Source organism: Dendrobates tinctorius, unplaced genomic scaffold (assembly GCF_039654945.1).
Source record: "Dendrobates tinctorius isolate UK_male_01 unplaced genomic scaffold, ASM3965494v1 ptg000509l, whole genome shotgun sequence".
Lineage (NCBI taxonomy): Eukaryota > Metazoa > Chordata > Amphibia > Anura > Dendrobatidae > Dendrobates > Dendrobates tinctorius.
Genome location: NW_027362168.1, coordinates 186331 through 210168, shown reverse-complemented (window position 1 = coordinate 210168; position 23838 = coordinate 186331). Strand labels below are relative to the sequence as shown.

Below are 23838 nucleotides of genomic sequence, written 5' to 3'. Positions count from 1 at the left end.
TGGCTTCTCATAAGTTTAAGCCTAGATTTATTGGACCTTACAAGATTTTGGAGATTATTAATCCGGTCTCTTTTCGTTCGGCTCTTCCTGTCACATTTAAAATCCATAATGTGTTCCATAAATCTTTTTTGAAGAGGTTTGTTGAACCTGTTGTTCCGGGGGTGGCACCTCCAGACCCTGTATTGGTTGAAGGTAACATGGAATATGAGGTAGAGAAAGTACTGGATTCCCGTCTGGCTAGACGGAGACTCCAGTATTTGGTTAAGTGGAAGGGTTATGGTCAGGAGGATAATTCCTGGGTCTCTGCCTCTGATATTCATGCCAAAAGATTGGTGCGTGCCTTTCATCGGGCTCACCCTGATCGCCCTGGTGGCATGGTTGAGGGTTCGGTGACCCCTCCTCAAGGGGGAGGTACTGTTGTGAGTTCATTTTCCCCTTCACTACTGAGGCCCGAGGAACTCCCTCTTCTGGTAAAGAAAGGTAGTGAGCCTGATTATCAAACACCTGAGTCTGATGATGATGACTGGCTGAGTGGAGTTACTGACTGGATATAAGGCTGCCGACGCCCTTCTGCCCTGCGGGTGATTTCTCTGTGGGATCCTTGGAGACCAGTCTGAATTCCTGCTCCTCTAAAGCTAAGTTTTCTGCTCGGCTTTTTGCATTTGTGCTTAGACTTTGTTTTGCTTTGTTTTTCTGGATTTCTGCCTTTCCCTGCTGGGGTGTGCTGAATTCCTTTAGCTCTGTCTTCTGAAAATACCTGAGTGCTGATTTAGTTTTTGAAGCCTAGCTGCTTCAGGGTCTTTTTCATATCAGCTTGATGGCTTATGTCTTTGATAGGGTTTTGGCAGATTGCAGACAGCAACCTTCCTTTCCTGTTCTGTTTAGCTAGCTTGGGCCCCATCGTTTGCTCAGCCTATCTTTCTAACTGTGTGAGTGTTTTTTCATCTTGCTTCACCGTCATTATATGTTGGGGGCTGCCTTTTACTTTGGGGTCTGCTCTGGGGCAGTTTAGATTTCCTTTTCGGTCTTTAGGCTATTTAGCGCTCCGGCTGTGATCGAGGGGTCTAGGGCATCGTAGGAACCCCCCACGGCTACTGCTAGTTGTGTTGATAGGTTCAGGGGTCTGCAATCTGATAGTTGCCAACTTCTCTGGTTTTCTGGACGTAGCTTCTATTTTTGTGTCTGCCTCCTACGGTGACTCAATCATAACAGTGGACGCTTCTGAGATTGGTGCAGGAGCTGTTTTGTCCCAAAAAGATCCGGTAACATCTAAAATGAATCCCTGTGCTTTCTTTTCCCGAAAGTTCTCCCCATCTGAACGCAACTATGATGTGGGGAATCGGGAACTGTTAGCCATGAAATGGGCATTTGAGGAGTGGAGACATTGGTTGGAGGGAGCTAGACATCAAGTCGTGGTCCTCACTGACCACAAGAATTTGATTTACCTTGAGTCAGCCAAATGCTTGAATCCTAGACAGGCTAGGTGGGCCTTGTTTTTCACACGTTTTGATTCTGTGGTCTCTTTTCTTCTGGGCGCTAAGAATGTCAAGGCAGACGCCCTCTCTAGGAGTTTCTTTGCTGATTCTCCTATTGTGACCAGGCCTGCTACCAACTTAGGTGAGGGGGTAGTTCTTACTGCCATCTCGCCCGATTTGAGACGTGCTCTGGAAGAGTTTCAGGAGGACAAACCTGAGCGTTGTCCCATTGGAAAATTGTATGTTCCTGACCAGTGGAGGAAGAGAGTAATGTCTGAAGTTCATTGCTTCGCATTGGCTGGTCAACCAGGTATTTTTGGTACTAGAGATCTGGTGAGTCGGTCTTTTTGGTGGCCCGCATTATCTCTTGATATCAGGAATTTTGTGCTGTCCTGTGGGACTTAGTCCCGGTCTAAACCTTGCTCTCGCTCTAGTGGGTTGTTGATGCCTTTGCCAGTGCCCAGGAGGCCATGGACCCATATTTCAATGGATTTTATTTCTGATTTGCCTGTCTCTCAGAGAATGACTGTTATCTGGGTGATTTGTGATAGATTCCCTAAGATGGTCCATCTTGTACCACTCCCTAAGTTGCCATCTTCCTCAGAGTAGGTGCCCTTGTTTTTGCAACAGGTGGATCGCTTGCATGGGATTCCTGAAAACATTATATCTGACAGAGGAGTTTAGTTTGTCTCTAGATTTTGGAGGACTTTTTGATCCAAGCTGGGAATTCAGTTGTCCTTCTCCACTGCGTTTCACCCTCAGACCAATGGGCAGACAGAGAGAACAAACCAGACTTTGGAGTCTTATTTGAGATGTTTTATCTCTGCTGATCAGGATGATTGGGTCTCATTTTTGACCTTGGCCGAATTTGCTTTAAATAATAGAGATAGTTCTGCAACTTTGATGTCACCTTTTTTTTTGTAACTTTGGGTTTCATCCTCTATTCTCTTCAGGGCAGGTGGAGTCTTCTGCCTGTCCAGGTGTTGACACTGTGGTTGAGAGAATGCACCAGATTTGGGACCAAGTGGTGGATAAGTTGTCTCTCTCCCAGGAAAAGGCCCAGCGGTTTTCCAACCGGCATAGGACCATTGGACCACGGTTTAAGGTGGGTGATATGGTTTGGTTGTCATCAAAGAATATCTCTATGAAGGTGGCTTCTCCAAAGTTGAAACCTAGATTTATTGGACCTTACAAGATTTTGGAGATTCTTAATCCGGTCTCTTTTCGATTGGCTCTTCCTGTTACATTTAAGATCCATAACGTGTTTCATAAGTCTCTGTTGAAGAGGTTTGTCGAGCCAGTAGTTCCTGTGGTGGCACCTCCTGACCCTGTATTGGTTGAAGGTAATGTGGAATATGAGGTTGAGAAGATACTGGATTCTCGTCTGACTAGATGGAGACTCCAGTATTTGGTTAAGTGGAAGGGTTATGGCCAGGAGGATAATTCTTGGGTCTCTGCATCTGATATTCATGCCGAAAGATTGGTTTGTGCTTTTCATCAGGCCCATCCTGATTGGCCTGGTGGCGTGGATGAGGGTTCGGTGACCCCTCCTCAAGGGGGAGGTACTGTTGTGAGCTCATTTTCTCGTTCACCTTTGATGTCCGATGAACTCCCTCTACTGGTGAAAGGAGGTGGTGAAACTGATTTGGATGGGAGAAACCTGTCACCTGAATAGGTGGATTGCGATTGGACATCCGGAATCTCTGAGTGGATATAAGGCAGCCTTGTAGGGTTGCTGGTGATTTCTCTGCTCTGAGCTCTGGCCTCCAGTTCAGTTCCTGTCTCCAAAAGCTAAGTTTTGCTCTGTTATTGTTCCATGAGATTTTGTCTGATTTGCTTAGTTTTGTGTTCTGCCAGCCCCGGCTGGGGCTCTGCTGAATTTCCATTTTTGTCCCTGATCGGTCAAATCTCTTTTGCTCTGTCTTCAGAATATATCGGAGTGCTGATATAGGGATTTTGAAGTCTAGTGACTTCAGGGCCGTTTTTCCTATCAGACGTGTTGAGACATTTTTGGTAGGGTTTTTGCGGATTGCAGCCAGCATCTTTTCTGTGCTTTCCTATCTAGTTAGTTGGGCCCCATTGTTTGCTCTGCCTGTCTTTCTGTCTGTGTTTGTGTTTTCATCTGTTTTCACTGACAATACATGTTGGGGGCTATTGCTTTGGGGTCTGCTCTGGGGCAGTTTAGATTTCCCCTTTCTTTCTTTAGGCTTATTTAGTTCTCCAGCTATGAAGAGGCGTCTAGGACCACCGTAGGAACGCTCCACGGCTACTGTTAGTTGTTGTGAATAGGCTCAGGGGTCTGCAATCCGCTAGCTACCAACCTCTCCGGTTTTCTGGACTTAGCTTGCAGTTTTGTTTTTTCCTCCTCCGGTGACTCATTCATAACACATGGCCCCCTCATCCCTACCTTGGTATACATAGATCCCTCATCCCTATCCTAGTATGCATGGCCCCATCCTTATCCTGGTATGCAGAGCTCCCATTTTGTCATAGTATGCATGGTCCTCATCCTTATCCTGGTATGCAGGGCCCCCATCTTGTCCTAGTATGCAGGGTCCCATCCCTATTCTGGCATGATTGGCCCCATCCCGCTCCTGGTATGCAGTGCCCCATCTCATCGTAGTATGCATGGCCCCCATCCTTATCCTGGTATGCAGGGCACCATCACTATTCGGGTATGACTGGCCCCCCATTCCAGTCCTGGAATGCATAGCTCAATCCTTATAATTGGCCCCCATCCTGGTATCCATGGCCCCATCACAAAACTTTAAAAAAAAGCATTACACTTACCTACCCGGCACTCCCTTGCTGAATCCTGCTCTGATACCAGCAACTGCTTTATGCTTGTAAGCAGCACATGGCAGGGACATAATGCGTTGCTCACAAGCAGAGCACAGCTGCCAGAGTACTCGCCGTTAAAACTATATCAACATTATGAACATAAAAAAGGCTTCTTCTTTATGTGACGTCTCTGATGTTTATTAACAGTTGATTTCCAAGTAAAATATTTCCCACATTAAGAAAATGAAAAAGGCTTCTCCTCTGTGTGACTGCTCTGATGTCTAACAAGAAGCGCTTTCCAGTTAAAATATTTCCCACAATCTGAACAGGAAAAAGGCTTCTCCCCTGTGTGAGTTCTATGGTGAGTAACAAGCAGTGATTTACGTGCAAAACATTTCCCACATTCTGAACAGGAAAAAGGCTTCTCACCTGTGTGAGCTCTATGGTGAGTAACAAGCACTGATTTATGTGCAAAACATTTCCCACATTTAGAACAGGAAAAAGGTTTCTCTCCTGTGTGAGTTCTTTGGTGTTCATTAAGATTCCCTTTCTGGTTAAAAGATTTCCCACATTCTGAACAGGAAAAAGGCTTTTCTCCTGTGTGAGTTCTTTGGTGTATATCAAGATTCCATTTCTGTTTAAAACATTTCCCACATTCTGAACAGGAAAAAGGCTTCTTTCCTGTGTGAGTTCTTTGGTGTATATCAAGATCCCATTTCTGTTTAAAACATTTCTCACAATCTGAACAGGAAAAAGGCTTCTCCCCTGTGTGAGTTCTATGGTGAGTAACAAGCAGTGATTTACGTGCAAAACATTTCCCACATTCTGAACAGGAAAAAGGCTTCTCCCCTGTGTGAGCTCTATGGTGAGTAACAAGCAGTGATTTATGTGCAAAACATTTCCCACATTTAGAACAGGAAAAAGGCTTCTCTCCTGTGTGAGTTCTTTGGTGTTCATTAAGATTCCCTTTCCGGTTAAAACATTTCCCACATTCTGAACAGGAAAAAGGCTTCACTCCTGTGTGAGTTCTTTGGTGTATATCAAGATTCCATTTCTGTTTAAAACATTTCCCACATTCTGAACAGGAAAAAGACTTCTTTGCTTTAGGAGCAGTTTGTTTTATATTGCCTCTTTTGTGACTTTGATTTTTCTTAGTAGTCAGTAATGAATCACAAGATGGGACCTGTTTCATAGGATCAGATGACAGATCTTTGCTGTGAATAGATGATGGTATATCTGGAGTAATGGCAATCACTTCAGTTGTATCTTGTAGGATCTCAAGATCATCAGATTTAAAAGTTGAAGATGTCAGCTGTCCCTCTGATCTCCTGATGCAGTCATTTGCTAAAATAAAATAAAACAATTATTTTTAATAAAATATCCTTGAGTTTTATATCTTTGAACGTTTCTACTTAAACTGTCCATAAAAATGGCAAGCTATGTAAAAAACTTTAATTAATTACCAAGACAATGACAGTTCACAGTCTAATAGAAAACCTTGTTGGATGAACCAGTAGTGTGTAGTGTTCAACTGTTTGTTCATTCTGCCTCCCAAATATCAAATAAAAAGAAACCAATCAGTGTTACGTAGGCGAAAATAATACCAATTCTCATCTCAAAAAAAACAAGTCCCCACTCAGGTCCATCATCTGTCAATGGAAAAACAGAGGTTCCCACACTATTAGTGGCTCAAAGGCTGCTGAAAAGCAACAGAGTTTCTATAAACCAATCCAGCAAAATCCGCTCTCACTTCGGAGTCTTGCAGTGTGCGCAAACAACATTTAGGATCCCTGTATTCAGCAATATTATAGTGAGAAGAACCCACTTAATTTTTGGTGTGTGTCTCCTGGAGCACAATCTGGGCACTATGTGCTGGGTAATAAAATGGCAGATGTGTAATTTTCACTCCAACATCCACTGCGTGTTAATTTCCAGAAAGTGGCTGTGGAGTCAAAATACTCACTCCTCCTACACACGTGGTCTAAATTGTTGGTACCCCTCGTTTAATGACAGATAAACCCACAATGGTCACAGAACTTTAATCTGACAAAAGTAGAAATAAATCAAAAATCTATGACAATGAACAAATGAAAGTCTGACATTGCTTTTCAGCCATGCTTCCACAGAATTTTTAAACAATTAAAACTCATGAAATAGGCCTTAACGTAATCGGTTCATGACCGCCAATGGTAGATAAACGCCGGCGCTAGCAGGACTTTGTGCAGCGCAGTCGTTTGTCTACGGTCGGCAGTTTTGTGCTCATCGGGACCCCACGTACCTTATAACTAGGGGATTCCACCCCAAAATGCTTCCTGTGACCTCCTACTTCATTGAGACCTGATCGGTACAGGTCCTTATGACATCAGTATCACATCAGCCAATGAGACAAATCACTAGGAAAGTTTGTTGTAGCAGTGAACTTTCCCGGGCGATCTGCCCCATAAAAACGCTGTTTCTCTTCAGATCTCCTGTCAGTGAGAGATTAAAGGAGAAACAGTGTTACAAGTGCTGCTGCTAACAGCTGTGCCAGTCAGCGATTGTGCTATAAAGTAACAATACAGATAAGGCAGGTTAGGGTTAGTGCTATAGTTAGGGTTAGTGTTGGGACTAAAGTTAGTGTTTATTCTAAAGTTAGGGTTATGCTAAAGAATTAGGCATTTCTCAATTGTCTCCCCAATAATTTGGTCACGTCAATGTTTTCTATTTCCAGGAAAAAAAAAAAAATGAATGAAATGGCCCGTCAGTATTATAGCGCAGAGGAGGCTTATACACTTTTATGTTCTGACAGTGAAGAAAGTGCAGTGTCAGATGACGATGTGGATTTCGAGGGCTTTAGTAGCAGCGACAGTGATAACTCAGAAATGAGCAGTGATTCTGGTCCATCCTCACACACAAGGACCAGTACAACAAGAAGGACAAATAGCGCTTCTGGAGAAATGTCTCCAACTCAGGGAACAATGCCCAGTACTAGCGCTGTCCCTAGTGCTCGTGAATTGGCGCACACCAATGTCCAAGGGTTTTGCCTCTTGATGTAGCATTTCCCAGATGTGTCCCAATTCATCAGCCAGAATCCACAATCCTATTATGCTAGGTCAAATTTATGGACACCAACTAATATCCTAGAAATGAAAACATTTTTAGGTCTTACATTCACTATGGGGCTTGTTAAAAAACGAGCATTCGGTCCTATTTGTCCAACCGGCCTGTCCAAGCCACCCCTATGTTTCCTGCCGTTCTTCCTAGGACCCGTTATGAGATGCTCATGAGGTTTTGGCATTTTAATCACAATAGTCAGTGCCTGCCCAGAAATGCCCCAGAACACGACAGACTATTCAAAGTCAGACCCATCATCGGAAACTTGACAGAAAAGTTCTTAAAGCTCTACACCCGAACAGAAAACATTTCCATTGATGAGTCCCTTGTAAAATTCAAGGGAAGACTACACCTCAAGCAATTTATTCCTTTTAAGAGGGCAAGGTTCGGAATAAAGCTCTATAAAATGTGCGAGAGTTCAACCGGATACACATCAGCTTTTCACATTTATGAGGGGAAAGACAGCGAACTAAACCCACCAGGAGGCCCTACTTATTGGGGTACGTCTGGAAAATGGTTTTGAGCCTTTTTTTTTTACAAAACGGCTACAATCTGTATGTTGACAACTACTACACCAGCATACCCCTATTTAAAAGTCTGGTTGAACATAACATAGGGGCTTGTGGGACCAGTCGCAAAAACCATCAGGGGGTTCCACAATGATTGGTCAAAGAAAATTTCCGAAAGGGGCAGTCAGGGGCTTTACACAATGGAGAGCTGCTTGCCATTAAGTATAAGGATAAAAAAAATATTTTTATCCTGAGCTCGATCCACACAGATGCCACAAGGACCACTGCAGACCAACAGGGATCCAATACTCCAAAACCTGTGTCTGTCATTGACTACAACAAATATATGGGGGTGTGGACCTTGCAGATCAGGTTCTACAGCCATACCAGGTATCAAGAAAATCATAGATCTGGTATAAAAAGTTAGTCATGTATTTGTTTCAGGTGGCCACATATAATTATTTTGTGTTATACAAAAAAGCCAGAAATGCAGATACTTTCCTTGATTATCAGGAAAAGGTCACTGAAAATCTTGTTTTTGAAAATTTTGTCCCTGACAATCCTTTAGAATCTGAAGATGTGAGAAGACTCACTGAGCGACATTTTATTGCACTCATCCCAGTAACTGAAACAAGAAAGAACCCCCAGAGAAGATGTCGTGTATGTTCCTAGAGAGGAATGAGGCATGATCCCCGCTATTATTACCCACAATGCCCATCACTGCCAGCCTTATGCCTCCATGACGGCTTTACAATCTTCCACACAGAACCACATTTTTGAACTGTTTTGCCATTCAAGCATTTGGTTTATTTAGTGACAGACACATTTGAGTAGAGCTGACTTAACAATTTCCGGGGGTAGGTGGGGGGAGGTCTCCAGAGACACAAGCTGGGCACAATATATTGGGCACTACAATGACATTTTTGCAATTTTTGCTCTGAAACTTCCACTACGTGTTTCTGGAAATCATCCATGTAGTGAAAATGGTCACTATATCCATAGATGAATTCCCAGAGGGGTGTCATTTCCAAAATGGGGTCACTTCAGGGGGATTCTCTTGTTCTGGCACTTAGCGTCTCTCCAAAGTGCCACAACAGCAGAATCCTCCTGAAGTGACCCCATTTTAGAAATGACACCCCTCTGGGAATTAGAAATGACACTCCTCTGTGAATTCATCTATGGGTGTAGTGACCATTTACCTATCTACCTAATTTCCAATGTAATATCTGGGGTTAAAACAACATTTTAGTGATAAAAATGTACCATATTTTTAGGACTATAAGACGCACTTTTTGCCAAAAAATTTTGTGGGGAAATGGGGATGCGTCTTATAGTAGGAATATACTTACAAATGCTGTGGCGGCGGCGCTCTGTGCTTCCTGGAGGGCTCCACTGGAATTTTGTCAAAGTCCAGAGACCCACACAGTTCCATTGCTGTGATGCGGTGGTCTCCAGAAAAATGGCCGCTGTGAACGGCGAATGCTCAGATTCAGATCTTGCCCCGAGATCTCGTTGCCGAGATCTAAATCTGAGCATGTGCCGCCCCCAGCTGCCATTCTCCCGGAGGCCATCACATCAATGGAGCTGCAGGGGCCTAAGGCTTTGACAAAATGGCTGAAAAGCCCCCCACGCAGCACAGAGTGCCGCTGCCCCAGCACAGAGCGCTGCCGCCGCCACAGGTGCAGCGCTGCCGACCCAGCGCAGAGCACTTCCACCCAAGCACAGAGCACTGCTGCCACACCAGCCTGGAATGGGAGTTTCTGGAGGCCACCGCACCAGCCTGGACCACCGGTAAGCTGAATTCGGATGTAAGACGGACCCCCATTATGCACATTTTTCTCCCCTATTTTCCTTTTGAAAATTTGGGGTGCGTCTTATAGTCCGAAAAATACAGTAATTATTTTTTCTTCACTGTCCAAAGGTATAATTTTCTATGGAACAGCTGTGGGGTCAGTATGCTCACTGCACCACTGGAAGAATTCATTCAGGGAAGTATTTGGTAAAATGCAGTCACTTTTGGGGGCTTATGCTGTTCTGGCACCTCAGGGGCTCTGACAATGTGACATGTCACCCACAAACACTTCCAGCAAAATCTGCTCTCCAATATGTCGCTCCTTCCCTTCCAAGCTCTGCCATGCGCCCAAACAGTAGTATTCTCCCACATATGGGGTATCGGCGAGCTCAGGAGAAATTGCACAACAAATTGTATGGAGCAATTTCTCCTGTTCCCCTTATGAAAATGCAAAATATGGAGCTAAAGATTTGTGAAAAATATTATTATTTTTTTATTTGCATGGCGCCATGTTATAAACTTCTGTGAAGCACCTATGGGTTCAAGGTGCTCAACACACATCTGGATAAGTTCCCTAAAGGGTCTAGTTTCCAAAATGGGGTCACTTGTTGGGGGTTTCCACTGGTTACACACATCAGGGGCTCTTCAAACGCAACATGGCAACCGCTAATTATTACAGTAGATTTTACATTCAAAAAATCAAATGGCGCGCCTTCCCTTCTGAGCCCTGCCGCGCGCCCAAACAGTAGATTTCCCCCACATATGAGGTATCAGCATTCTCAGGAGAAATTGCAAAACAAAATGTATAGTCCATTTTCTCTTTTTACCCTGGCGAAAGTGAAAAAAAAAAAATAGGTCTAATGGAAAAGTAAAGTAAATGTTTATTTTTTCCTTCCATATTCCATTCATTCCTGTGAAGCACCGGAAGGGTTAATTAGCTTCTTGAATGTGGTTTTGAGCACCTGGAGGGGTGCAGTTTTTAGAATGGTGTCACTTTTGGGTATTTTCTGTCATATTGACCCCCAAACTCACTTCAAATGTGAGGTGGTCCCTAAAAAAATGGTTTTGTAAATTTTGTTGTAAAAATGAGAAATCGCTGGTCAACTTTTAACCCTTATAACTTCCTAATGAAAAAAAAAATTGATATAGTTGATATAGAGGCTACTGCGCAGGCGCCGCCATCACCGGTGACATTTTACTGGATGTAATTTCTTTCTAAGCCTCACAATAGCCACAATATTATAGGCATTATCACCAATAATATCAATGCTATTACATGCATTATGTAATAATGGGGGCAGGTCAGTGAGGGGTCAGCGACCTGTCATAGGCCAATACAGATGAATATGTAATCAGAGCACCACATAAAGCCCTGCCCACAGCCCCACCCACAGCCCCGCCCCAGAGCACGAGAATCTCATTCACTGAAAACTACAAATACAGATTACACAACAGTAAACCAGAGTTGCCCTCATTTATGGTGGACCATTGGAGCTACTATGGATCCTGAGCAGAAGATTAGAGAAAATAATATTGCTCCCATTTCAGGAGAGATTGTGCAGTAATCTGAATTCCTTAGGATCAGAAACAACGTAATTGGTTGTAAGTTCTATAGAAAAGGGCTTTCACTGCCCAAAGTCATGTGAACAGTTTTGGGTGGAGGAGAATGTTGTGGTCTAGAGACAAAATGGTGATCATGGTAATACGGCCGGACTACACCACCGATAAAGCAGCCACAGCCGGTGACTGAGAGGAATCTGTGACTTCTCTGCATTCAGTGGTTACTACTCACCTGGGTAGTCATATGTGGGAATCTCCTCTTTACACCGCTCATCACCCCTCACATATGTGTCTGTAGTATTAATATGGGTCAGATCTTCACCCTGAAACAAATATTGTAAAAGTCACCGACAGATGGAGAAGTCCCATCTATGATCAGCTCTAATCCTGCCATCTCCACCGTTCTCATCACACAAGTATAAAACATATAATACTGGTGGATAAAACAAGACTGAGCACAAGACCTTCACAGCCGTCTACACATCATAGGGGAGTTCTCCTGACACCTTCTCTCCATCTACCTGATGATCCTGAGGAGCACTGGGATCTTCTTGTTTCCAGTCCTGTGGAAGAAGAGGACGGGGACATCTCTCTGGTGTTGTCCTCTTACTGGATAGATCTGGAAGAAACACATACAGGGACTGAATTCATTCTCTACATACAGATAATTATAGGCCGTGTGTATTTAGTCCTGTCTATTACCTGGTGATGTGAGGGGCTGGGGAACCTCCATTATGACGTTCTTGTACAGATCTCTGTGTCCTTCTAAATACTCCCACTCCTCCATAGAGAAATAGACAGCGACATCCTGACACCTTATAGGAACCTGACACATACAATGATACCGTCATCCTCCCGATCCCTTCATAGTGTTACTATATAATGTCCCAGCATTCCCAGCAGTGTCACCTCTCCAGTCAGCAGCTCAATCATCTTGTAGGTGAGTTCTAGGATCTTCTGGTCATTGATGTCCTCATGGATCAGGGGGTGAAGTGGAGGCCCCGTGATTGGGCTCAGGGGTCTTCCCCATCCCTCAGACACAGGGTCCTGACAGCGATCACTAGAGGTCTTCTTCACCACTGTGTAATCCTGGTTATGGAGAGACACAGTAATAAATCTCACTACAGACATTTCCAGAGTCCTCACCTCTCCAGTTCTGTCCATCTGTTATTCCCATAGATAAGAATGATGTAATGTGACGTCATCAGAATCTCTCACCTCTCCAGTGAGACGGAAGAGGATCTCTAGGGTGAGGTGTAACATCCTCTCCGCCATCTTGTCTCTGTCCATATCCATCCTTGATGGGTAAATCAGGAAAATTCTCTTCTGTAGAAGATCTTCACTGAGAGGATCCGATATTGTAGAGACCTGAATGAGAAGAAGATGATCCGATGTAACATCATAAGAATCCTGTGTAATAATACAATTACTGGAGATAATAAGGGAAACATATGAGGAGATTTATTATCTTACAGGGTTTAGTTTTCTCCCCTGACATCTACTAATAAAACCTATATATTTAGGCCACAGACAACAAGCAGTTTCCTCCTCGGAGTCGGCAGCTGAACACGTTCCTCATAGACTCATCTTCCATAACGCTAATTCTCGTCTCATTACCGACACTGGAATCGGCATTAGCAATACTGCAGGAGAGATTCATTACACGCGACATGAGAAATAACTCCTTCATGATGAGGACGACATCTTCATCTTCTACTGCGGCTCTAGAGACAGATGTGGCCAGAGTCGGTCACTGCCTCCATCCCCACCGGCCGTCTATATGAAGGTTTCCCGTCTTCCCCGCACTGGAATCTTCTCTCCCGTTAGATCTCAGCTCTGAGTCACACACAGAAGTTTGAGGCTTTTCTGGAAGAACAGGACAGGAGAGATCTGAGGCCGATGTCTCCATGTACAGGGTTTCCCCTCGGGATAAGAGGCTTTTCTATCCCTTTCCCCCAATTAGAGGGGACACCTGTGGATATCGGGGTCTTTACCGGCTGCAGTCCTGGGGGGATTTACTCAGTAACGTGGATGTTGGACAAACGTCACCATCAATTCCCATCAGAGTGAAGGAACATCGCTCCTCTATTCAGCTCTATGGATCCAGGATGAAATCCACTGCGGCCCCTGCAAGAAAAGAGCGAAGTCTGGTGAGACCCCCGAGGCCGGAGATTTCTACAGCTGCTCTGTGCGCACAGGACCTGTGATGAGGTCACAGGAGGGGAGGAGTCAGGGGTCACATGATCAGGGGCCTCAGTGTGTGCAGGACTCTGCTGTGCTGGTTGTCATGGTGCTGGATGAGGGGAAGTTTATGTGTGGGGTCAGGAGGGGTTTACAGGGTGGATGTAGCAGAGCTGCGTGTGTACGAGGTGTACGGAGCGGAGCCGTGTGTGTACGAGGTGTACGGAGCGAAACCACGTTTGTGTGGACCCCTCTGTCTACTCTGTACACCCCCAGCTTCGGTCGCAGACCCCTCAGTGTATGCTGTATACACCCGTATATCTCCAGCTTCGGTAACAGACCCCTCAGTGTACACTGTATATACCCATATACCCCCAGCTTCGGTCGCAGACTCCTGTTTACTCTGTATACACTCGTATATTCCCAGTTTTGGTCACACACCCCTGTGTATGCTGTATACACCCGTATACCCCCAGCTTTGGTCGCAGACCCCTGTGTATGCTGTATACACCCGTATACCCCCAGCTTCGGTCACAGACCTCTCTGTGTACACTGTATACACCCGTATACCCCCAGCTTCGGTCACGGACCCCCCTGTGTATGCTGTATACACCCGTATACACCCAGCTTCTGTCACAGACCCCTCCGTGTATGCTGTATACACCCGTATACCCCCAGCTTCGGTCACAGACCCCTGTGTGTACACTGTATACACCCGTATACCCCCAGCCTCGGTCACAGACCCCCCTGTGTATGCTGTATACACCCGTATACCCCCAGCTTCAGTCACAGACCCCGCATCTCTCACACTGTAGAACTGACGCCGGACGCACACGGTAAAACTGCGGTCGTCGGTCTCTCATCTCTCGCACTTATACTGATAACATAAGATGGAGTCAGACGAACCCTCCTACAAAACGTGAGAACAAAGTCATTACTACAGGACTGTGTGAGAAAGGGATTTATTCTACAAGAAACGCTGGGGCCACAAATGAGAGTAACATAATGTCGTTCATCTTCTCTTTCACCATAGATATTGGCAGTGAGGGCGACTTCCACTTTGCCACAATGTGGATTTTAGTGGCCATACATAAGTAGTTTACTAGCTTCTGAAATCTTTCTGGAAGCCGGGAAGGCCTGGTTCCCAGTAAAAGGGTAAAAGGTTCCAGATCAACCGGTCCACCATACATCTGTGCTATCAGACGCTTCACCTTCTCCCAAAGCCCAGAAACCACCGTACAAGACCACCAAATATGTCTCATGTCACCAGATATTCCACAGCCCCTAAAACAGTCTCCCGAGATTCTAGGAAAAATGCTGTGAATTTTTTCCGGTACATAATAGACTCTGTACAATAGTTTTAAGGAGGTGTAGGGATTCGCTCTTGTAGGTAGTGGCAGGGCTGCAGTAACGAGGCAACACACAGGCTTAAAGTCCAATTTCAGTGTTTTAATGTCACGTTGTAAACAGCAGATTAACAGAAAGTAAGGAAAAACAGAAATATACTCCAGCTGGGAGAACCACTGGTCCCAGACTCACCACTTGCACGAGACGGGCTTAACTAAGTGGCTGACAGGTCCGTGGCAACCGCCAGATGCCATTCCCAGGGTTGTTGAGAGTCTTGCTGCTCTGGTCCTGCAGCACGGGAATCCTGTGTACGTGTTCAGGCTAAGTCCAGCCAAGGTCCTGTCACTTCCAGACACACACTCACCTTGTGCCAAACACCAACCTCCATTACATAGCCCATAACCCCTCCTACAAGTGAGGTAAACATCACATGGGCTGATGATCACGTGACCATGACATCATCGCAGGTCCTGTCTTTAGGGAAAAACCCGGCCAAACATTAATCTGCTGGGAGAAATGTATCTCCCATCCAATAAAACACCCTTTACTGTACCACATACCTCCCTCCTATGTTCAACCCTAAGGGGGTGGACACATGACATACAGTGAACTCTGGACACGGCATCTGCATTCCCCTGTAGTCTGCCTGTCCGATGTTCTACTGAAAATTTAAAATTCTGCAGGGACAAGAACCACCTGGTGACTCGGGCATTCCTCTCATTAGCTTGACTCATCCACGTAAGAGGTGAATGATCTGTCACCAACCGAAATGTTCTCCCCAGCAAATAGTAGCACAATGACTCCAGTGCCCACTTAATGGCCAGTCACTCTCTCTCCACAATACTGTACCTAGTTTCAGCTGGGGTAAGCTTCCGGCTTAGGAAACTAACGGGATGCTCTTCCTACTGGGACAGGACGGCCCCGAGCCCTATCTCAGAGGCATCCGTCTGCACAACAAACTCTTTTTTGAAATTTGGAGTGATCAGGACTGGTGTACCACACAGTATCCCTTTTAACTTTGTAAAGGCCTCCTCTAACTGATCATTCCAGTGGACCATCACAGATTTCCTCCCTTTTAAGCAGTCTGTTAAAGGCGCAGACAGGGTTGCAAAGTTGGGAATGAACCGCCTGTAATATCCCACCAAACCTAAAAAGGCTTTTACCTGTTTTGTTGTGAGGGGACGGGGCCAGTTCTGAATTGCCTCCACTTTGTTTACTTGAGGCTTGAGAACTCTCCCAATGACGTAACCCAAGTACCGAGCTTCCTCCAACCCTATGGAACACTTCTTTGGGTTGGCAGTTAGCCCTGCTTGTCGCAGAGAGTCTAAGTGACTTTCCCAGTCAGTGCCGTACACAATAATATCGTCTAGATAGGCTGAGGCATAACGGCGATGGGGACAGAGAACAATATCCATTAATCGCTGGAACGTTGCTGGTGCGCCATGCAATCCAAAGGGTAACACCTTATACTGGAACAGCCCCTCGGGTGTTACAAAAGCCGTTTTTTCCTTCGCCGCCTCTGTTAGAGGTACCTGCCAATAACCATTTGTGAGGTCCAGAGTTGTAAAATACCGTGCCTGCCAAAATCGCTCTATCAACTCGTCAACCCAAGGCATAGGGTAGGCGACAAACTTTGATATGTCATTAAGTTTTCTAACATCATTACAGAATCTTAGCGACCCATCAGGCTTGGATATTAGGACTATTGGACTGGCCCACTCACTTTGGGACTCTTCTATGACCCCTAACTGTAGCATAGTCTTTACCTCTTCCGAGATGGCTTGTCGCTGGGCATCAGGCACCCGATATGGCTTTAGTCGGACTTTGACCTGTGGCTCCGTGACAATGTCATGTTGGATTAGGGAGGTGCGTCTGGGGAGCTCCGAAAAGACATCTGTATTTAGACTAATGACCTCCCGGACCTCCTGAAATTGTCTAGGAGACAAAGAGTCTGCAATTTTGACTGCGGGTTTGGCTTCTCCTGCCTTGCCCCGAGGTGATGGAGCCTTCTCCATCTGAAACGAAGGCAGCAGACTATCCCCACCAAGGCTTTCCCTATCTTTCCATGGTTTAAGCAAATTTACATGGTAAACCTGTTCTGGCTTTCTCCGTCCTGGCTGGTGTACCTTGTTTTCTATTGGCCCCACCCTTTCAATGATCTCGTAGGGTCCCTGCCACCTTGCAAGAAATTTGCTATCTACAGTAGCCACAAGTACCTACACCCGATCCCCAGGGCTAAAGGTTCTTACCCGAGCCTCCCGGTTATAGACCCGACTCTGTGACTGTTGTGCTGCCTCTATATGTTCCCGGACTAAGTATAGGACTGTCTCCATTCTGTCTTGCATTTTTGCAACATGTTCTATCACACTTTTGTGGCGGGTAGGTTGGTTCTCCCAGGCCTCTTTGGCTATATCGAGTAAGCCCCGTGGATGTCTGCCGTACAAGTGTTCATAGGGCGAGAACCCCGTAGATGCCTGAGGCACCTCCCGCACTGCAAACAACAAATATGGCAATAAGAGATCCCAGTCCTTCCCATCTTTGGAAACTGCTTTTTTTAACATGTTCTTCAGCGTCTTATTGACTCTTTCTACCAGACCATCTGTTTGGAGATGATAGACCGATGTGCGCAACTGTTTAACATTTAGCAAACGGCAGAGTTCCTTCATAATTTTTTAAATAAAGGGGGTTCCTTGTTCTGTTATTAATTTATTGAGGAATTCCCACCCACGAAAACATACCCATGAGTTACTTTGTTATAAGCTTAGCTGATGTGTGGCGCAGAGGAATGGCCTCAGGATATCAGGTAGCATAATCTAGAACTACCAAGATGTGTTGGTGTCCCTTTGCCGACTTATTGAGAGGCCCGACCAGATCCATTGCCACTCTTTCGAAGGGTACCTCTATGATTGGTAAAGGCACCAAGGGACTCCGAAAGGGACTCCGAAAGTGAGGCTGGGGACTGCTTACCTGGCACACTGGACAGGAATTACAGTACCGTTTAACTTCTTCAAGGACCCCTAGCCAGTAGAACCGCTGCAGAATTTGGTCTAGGGTTTTCTTTTGGCCCAAATGCCCCCAAGTACATGTGCATGCGCTAAGTCCATTACCAGCCTACGATATGCCTGAGGTACCAGTAACTGTTCTACCATTTCCCCACGTATTTTCTCCACTTGTTACAACAAATCTTGGTTCAGCTCAAAGCGTGGCAACACTGTAGCTGCCCCAGATTGTTGAGGTTCCCCATTAACAAACAGTTAATTTTCTCTGGCCCGGGCCAAAGTAGGGTCTCGGAGTTGCACCGTACCAAAATTATCACCTGTTACATTCAAGTCTGACAACTCGGGTCCTGGCGGGAAGTCTTCCACCTCTCCAGCCAATACTTCTATGGGAGAATTCTTCCACTCCTCCACCGAAGGGAAGGTTACCCCTACCGCCAGCACTTCTTCCTCCGGGCCACCAGGTTCATGCCCTACTTCTGGAGAATGTAACCTGGTTGCCTCTGGTGCTGGCAGTTGCTCCGTGGGTGGGACAACAGATGAACACATCACAGATACTAAAGGAAAGTCTCTTCCAATTATCACTTCATAGTGCAGATTAGTCACAACCCTCACCTTGTGGCACTGCCTTCCCGCTGGTGTGTTTATCACCACTAGTGTGGTGGGATAGTCTTTTAAGTCCCCATATACACAACACCCCTATTTTCCGACCCGTATACTCTCTGGTTTGTATCCAGCTGGCTCGTACCAGGGTTATAAGACTCCCTGAGTCCAATAGGGCCACAGCCGGGGTGCCTTCCATTTCAACCCGACACAAATGTTCCATATTGGGACCTTTCGGGGTGCCCATTGCACACATTGGTTCGGCATAGTGAGATTGGCGGTACCCAAAGTTTGTGTCCATGGGCTCAGCCAGGTGGGGGCAATAAGCTCTCATATGATTATGAGGCTCCTTCCTTACTTCCCCAGATAAGTCCTGAGCTGCCTTCCTGGGCTCCGTTCACCGAACAAAGGGTGGAGACTTAGGGAATCTTCCTGTTACCTTCTGGGGAGTCCCTCCCTGTAGCTCTTTCTGTGAGGTCTATCATCTGCATGGCATTAGTAGGGGATGCCTGTCTGACCCATGTCTGGAGGGGGGGGCAATGCCCTCCAAAACTTATCAGTCACTATGTGGTCCAGCATGGCCGTGGGGGACAACACCTCAGGCTGCAACCACTTTCGCAACAGGTGCATCAGGTCGTAATACTGGGACCGAGCCAGCTTGGAGGGGGTAAACTCCCACTGGTGTACCCGCTGCGCCTGAACTAACACATTTACCCCAAGACGTGCCTTGACGACCCTTGACGACCGTGTAGTCCGCTCTTTGCTGCGTGGGTAGGTCCTGATACACTTTCAAAGGTCCTGGGGCTAGAAACGGAGTGAAGATTTCTGCCCACTGGTCCGGGGTAGCTTCTCTCTCAGCGACTCCTTCGAACATCTCCAGGTACGCCTCCACATCGTCTGACTTCTCCATTTTGAAAACCGCTGTACGAACCACTTTCAGGACATCATAGATTCCCCGGTTAGTTCCTTTTGTCTGCGCTGTCGTGATATGCTGTATCAATGTCTGATTGGTTTCCTGCTGCTGCTGCATAGCCTGCTGCTGAATAGCCTGCTGTCGCATGGCCTCCTGCTGCTGTTGCCGCATGACCTCCTGCTGCTGCTGCATAGCCTGCTTCTGCTGTGTAGCCTGCTGCTGCATAACCTGCTGCTGCTGTCGCATGGCCTCTATGAGCGATTTTACCGTGGCCTCCATTTCTGGAAAGTTCCCCGCCTGGGTCTGTGCCATTCGTTTCACCCAGGACATAGGCTGGGGTACAAATCAAAAATAAGAAAAACAGCCTGGCCTCACTGCGTTTGCCCGCATTCTCCACCAATTGTAGGGAATCACTCTTGTAGGTAATGGCAGGGCTGCAGTAACGAGGCAACACACAGGCTTAAAGTCCAAGTTTAATGTCACATTGCAAACAGGAGATTAACAGAAAGTAAGGAAAAACATAAATATACTCCAGCTTGGAGAACCACTGGTCCCAGACTCACCCCTTGCACGGGATGGGCTTAACTAAGTGGCTTCCAGGTTTGCGGCATCCGCCAGGTGCCATTCCCAGGGTTGTTGAGAGTCTTCCTGCTATAGTCCTGCAGCATGGGGATCCTGTATACAAGTTCATGCTAAGTCTAGCCAAGCTCCTGTAACTTCCAGACACACACTCACCATGTGCCAAACACCAACCTCCATTACATAGCCCATAACCCCTCCTACAAGTGAGGTAAATATCACATGGGCTGATCACGTGACCATGACATCATTGCAGGTCCTGTCTTTAGGGAAAAACCCAGCCAAACATTAACCTGCTTGGAGAAATGTATCTCACATCCAGTAAAAAAACCCTTTACTGTACCACATACGTCTCAAGAAGGGAAGTCTGGTGACTACCTCTTGATAGGGTGTCACAGCTACGATACCATTCATCAATTGACTGTTCAAACCTCAAATCCTCCTCCCACTGTAACATACTGTATACTTCAATTTTTTTATCATTTTGTGAAGAATTTATAGCATAGTAGATCAATGAGATCGTTCCCCTGCCCAAAGGGTCATTTAAACATTTATTTTCAAAACTCGTTGCCCTGAGAGTAGTACCGCTCGGGAGGATCTGCTTTGCAACGTGGAAGATCTGGTTCAGTCGCATTACCTCCCTAACTGGAGGTTCAAATTTTTTAACAAATTCCTGTGTGTCAAGTAAGATATTAAATGGGGAACACAAATGTTTAAGTATATGAATACCTTTCAGCTACCACCAAGAAAAAATTTGTGGCTCAAGGCCTGGCGGGAACATGGGGTTTTGTAATATAGCTGTCAGGGGAGAAGGGCTTGATTGTAAGTTATATTTAACCGGACTTACCTCCAAAGAAGCAACGAGAGGACTGTAAAAGGAGCCACATTCATTAACCCCTGTGGAAGTCGGTCTGTGGTCCACATTAGGCCTGATAAAGAGAATGGTTTGGAGAGAAATGATTCCAGAATAACCCATCTCGGACTATTGGGATATGAACACGCACTTATTTGTGCCGACTTGTAATAAAGTGTAAAATTAGGGAGGGATAAACCCCCTTCTTTTCTGTGATGGAACATCAGTTTTTGCACAATTCTGGGTTGTTTTCTGAGCCAAAGAAACTTAGACATCGTAGAGTGTAAATGAGTGAACATTCTGGCTGGTACCATAATTGGGAGGGACCTAAATAGATATAAGAAGCGAGGCCGTGACACCATTTTTAATGCATGTGTTCTGCCGGGTCAGGATAACTTTGAGGAAGCCCATCTATCCAGGTGCCTCTGGAAGTTTTGGATCAGTGGAGTGTAATTCCACCTAAACAGAGTTGACCTGTTGGCTGTTAAGTTGATACCCAGATATGTTAGATAATGTTCTTTGTCTATAAACCCAAAATGGGAGGCTATATTAGTTTGCTCTGTCTTAGGAAAATGTACAAATAATGCTTTGGATTTATCAATGTTAAACTTTAACCCTGAGATCTTCTCAAATTCGTGAAGGAGAGAAAACAAGTGAGGGAGTGTAGTGTGGGGACGTATTAATGTTAGCAGGAGATCATCCGCAAAGAGGCTGACTTTATATTGGTCTCCCATATTCTCAGGGCCCAGGATATTCTGATCTCTCCTTATTGCTTCCACAATGGGATCCATTGCAAGTGCAAAAAGATCCGGAGATAGAGGACCGCCCTGCCTGGTACCCTCTGAATATTAATTGGAGGGGGATGTGGTGACGGGAGTTTTACATAAGCGATAGGGCTATCATATAACAATTGGAGGCACTTTATAAGTTTAGGGGAGAATCCGACTTCAGATAGAACCGTAAAGAGATATGTCCAGGACACCGAATCGAAAGCCGTCTCAATATCTAATGCAAGCAGGAGAAGTCGCTTTCGCTGTAGGTTAGTTGTATGAATAATATTTAACGCTCTCCTAATATTATCTGGGGCCTGTCGCGCTGGTATAAAACCAACCTGATCCCGATGGATGAGGTGAGGGAGGATTGATCCTGTTAGTCACAATGGATGTAAAGATTTTGAAGTCAATGTATAAGAGGGTTATAGGTCTATAATTTGTGGTGAGATGATCTTTCTTAGGATTAGGGATTACGGTTACATGCGCCACGTAGAGCTCAGGGGGCAGCTGTGAGCCATTTAGTAGTGAATTACAGAGGTTTTTATATGTGGTGTCAGCACATCGCTGCATTTTTTATAATATATTGCTGTAAGACCATCCGGCCCCGGGGCCTTTCCTCTTTTTAGTTTTTTGAGTGTTGAAACTATTTCCTCCTCAGAGATGTGTAAATGGAGTTGTTGTGCCGCGGACTCAATCAGGTTAGGTAGATGTAGGGTGTGAAGGAATGACTCCAGTAGTGAGGGGGGTGATTGTGGGGGCGAATACAAACTCTGGGAGTATTCATTATAAGTGCTATACATGACATCGGGGTGGGCTGAGGTCTGACCCTTAGGGTCTTTTATAGAGGAGATTATATGCAGTGACTCTCTCATTCTGAGCTTACGAGCGGCATCTTATTAGGCTTATTGGCATGGTGATAAAACGCGGCTTTACTCCAAGTTAGCGCCTCTCCGTTCTGGTGGTGAGAATGGCGTCTAATTGTCATTTCATATCTTGTATTTGTGTAGATAAGTATAGGGGTGAAGAGCGCTGATTGGCCAATTCTGACTCCTGCAGTTTCTCCTCCAGTCTGGGCTGTAATTCAGACCTTTCTTCTTCCTGTCGGCCGATAACTTAATCACAGAACCGGGAATAGATTTTCTGTGCGCGAGTCACATTGCTCCAAGTGAGGCCTCCTCCGCTGTGTGAGTTTAGGGGAAATTTGTTATATCTTCTCTTATAGCGGTTACATTAGAGATTTGGGCATTTTAGCTCCTGGTGTGGAGTCGATAGCACAATCATATGCCGCCATATAGTAGACGGCCGGTAACTAGGGATAATTCCCTCATGTGTGGGGTCTATTTCCCTCCAGAGAATTCACACGTTACATTCCACACATAACACTGTGTAGAGAAGGCGGCGCGGAGTAATTGTGCCAGTAGTGAGGGGCAAATAATGGCGGGAATGTCACTGACTGAGGAGAAGGCTCCATGGAGGTCTGCACTCCGGAGATCATGTGACCCCTGACTCCTCCCCTCCTGTGACCTCATCACAGGTCCTGTGCACAGAGCAGCCATATATGTGGAGTGCGGCTCTGCAGGTTAGTGATGGGCAGTCCGGCTCTTCTGGCTCCTTTCCCCAGTTTTATCCCTCCTGTCCCTTCACTATAAAGCCTGGGCCTCATTATACAGCTGTACAGGGGTCTAGTGAAGGCTTTTTAGCCCCTTTCCTCAGACTGTAGCTCCTGGGCACAGACCCTCACTCCTGTCCCTTCACTATAAAGCCTGGGCCTCATTATACAGCTGTACAGAGGTCTAGTGAAGGCTTTTCAGCCCTTTCCTCAGACTGTAGCTCCTGGGAACAGGCCCTCACTCTTGTCCCTTCACTATAAAGCCTAGGTCTCATTATACAGCTGTACAGGGGTCTAGTGAAGGCTTTTTAGCCCTTTCCTCAGACTGTAGCTCCTGGGAACAGGCCCTCACTCTTGTCCCTTCACTATAAAGCCTGGGCCTCATTATACAGCTGTACAGGGGTCTAGTGAAGGCTTTTTAGCCCTTTCCTCAGACTGTAGCTCCTGGGAACAGGCCCTCACTCCTGTCCCTTCACTATAAAGCCTGGGCCTCATTATACAGCTGTACAGGGGTCTATTGAACGCTTTTTAGCCCTTTCCTCAGACTGTAGCTCCTGGGAACAGGCCCTCACTCCTGTCCCTTCACTATAAAGCCTGGGCCTCATTATACAGCTGTACAGGGGTCTAGTGAATGCTTTTTAGCCCTTTCCTCAGACTGTAGCTCCTGGGATCAGGCCCTCACTCCTGTCCCTTCACTATAAAGCCTGGGCCTCATTATACAGTTGTACAGGGGTCTAGTGAAGGCTTTTTAGCCCTTTCCTCAGACTGTAGCTC

At 45.9% G+C, this 23838-nt stretch overlaps 2 protein-coding genes across 2 annotated transcripts in view; both read right to left on the bottom strand.

The window, feature by feature from the left end:
- LOC141078137 (uncharacterized) overlaps positions 1-23838 on the bottom strand; it is a 192143-nt gene that overhangs the window by 57444 nt on the left and 110861 nt on the right. Inside the window, exons 6-9 of the mRNA XM_073564968.1 lie at positions 12429-12578; positions 12120-12299; positions 11913-12036; positions 11732-11829 (exon numbers count right to left, since the gene is read on the bottom strand). Coding sequence (XP_073421069.1) covers positions 11732-11829; positions 11913-12036; positions 12120-12299; positions 12429-12578 — 552 coding nt within the window. The remainder of the gene's footprint in view (positions 1-11731; positions 11830-11912; positions 12037-12119; positions 12300-12428; positions 12579-23838) is intronic.
- LOC141078140 (uncharacterized) lies at positions 3670-11522 on the bottom strand. Its single transcript, XM_073564971.1, has 2 exons — positions 11443-11522; positions 3670-5600 (listed from the first exon to the last, which is right to left on the bottom strand). Exon 2 carries the CDS (start codon positions 5446-5448, stop codon positions 4492-4494), a length of 957 nt encoding a protein of 318 aa, XP_073421072.1. The 5' UTR covers positions 5449-5600; positions 11443-11522; the 3' UTR covers positions 3670-4491.

What these genes read in the sequence shown, in the direction of transcription:
- LOC141078140 (XM_073564971.1), bottom strand. Translation starts at nt 5,448, where the DNA reads ATGAAACAGGTCCCATCTTGTGATTCATTACTGACTACTAAGAAAAAT.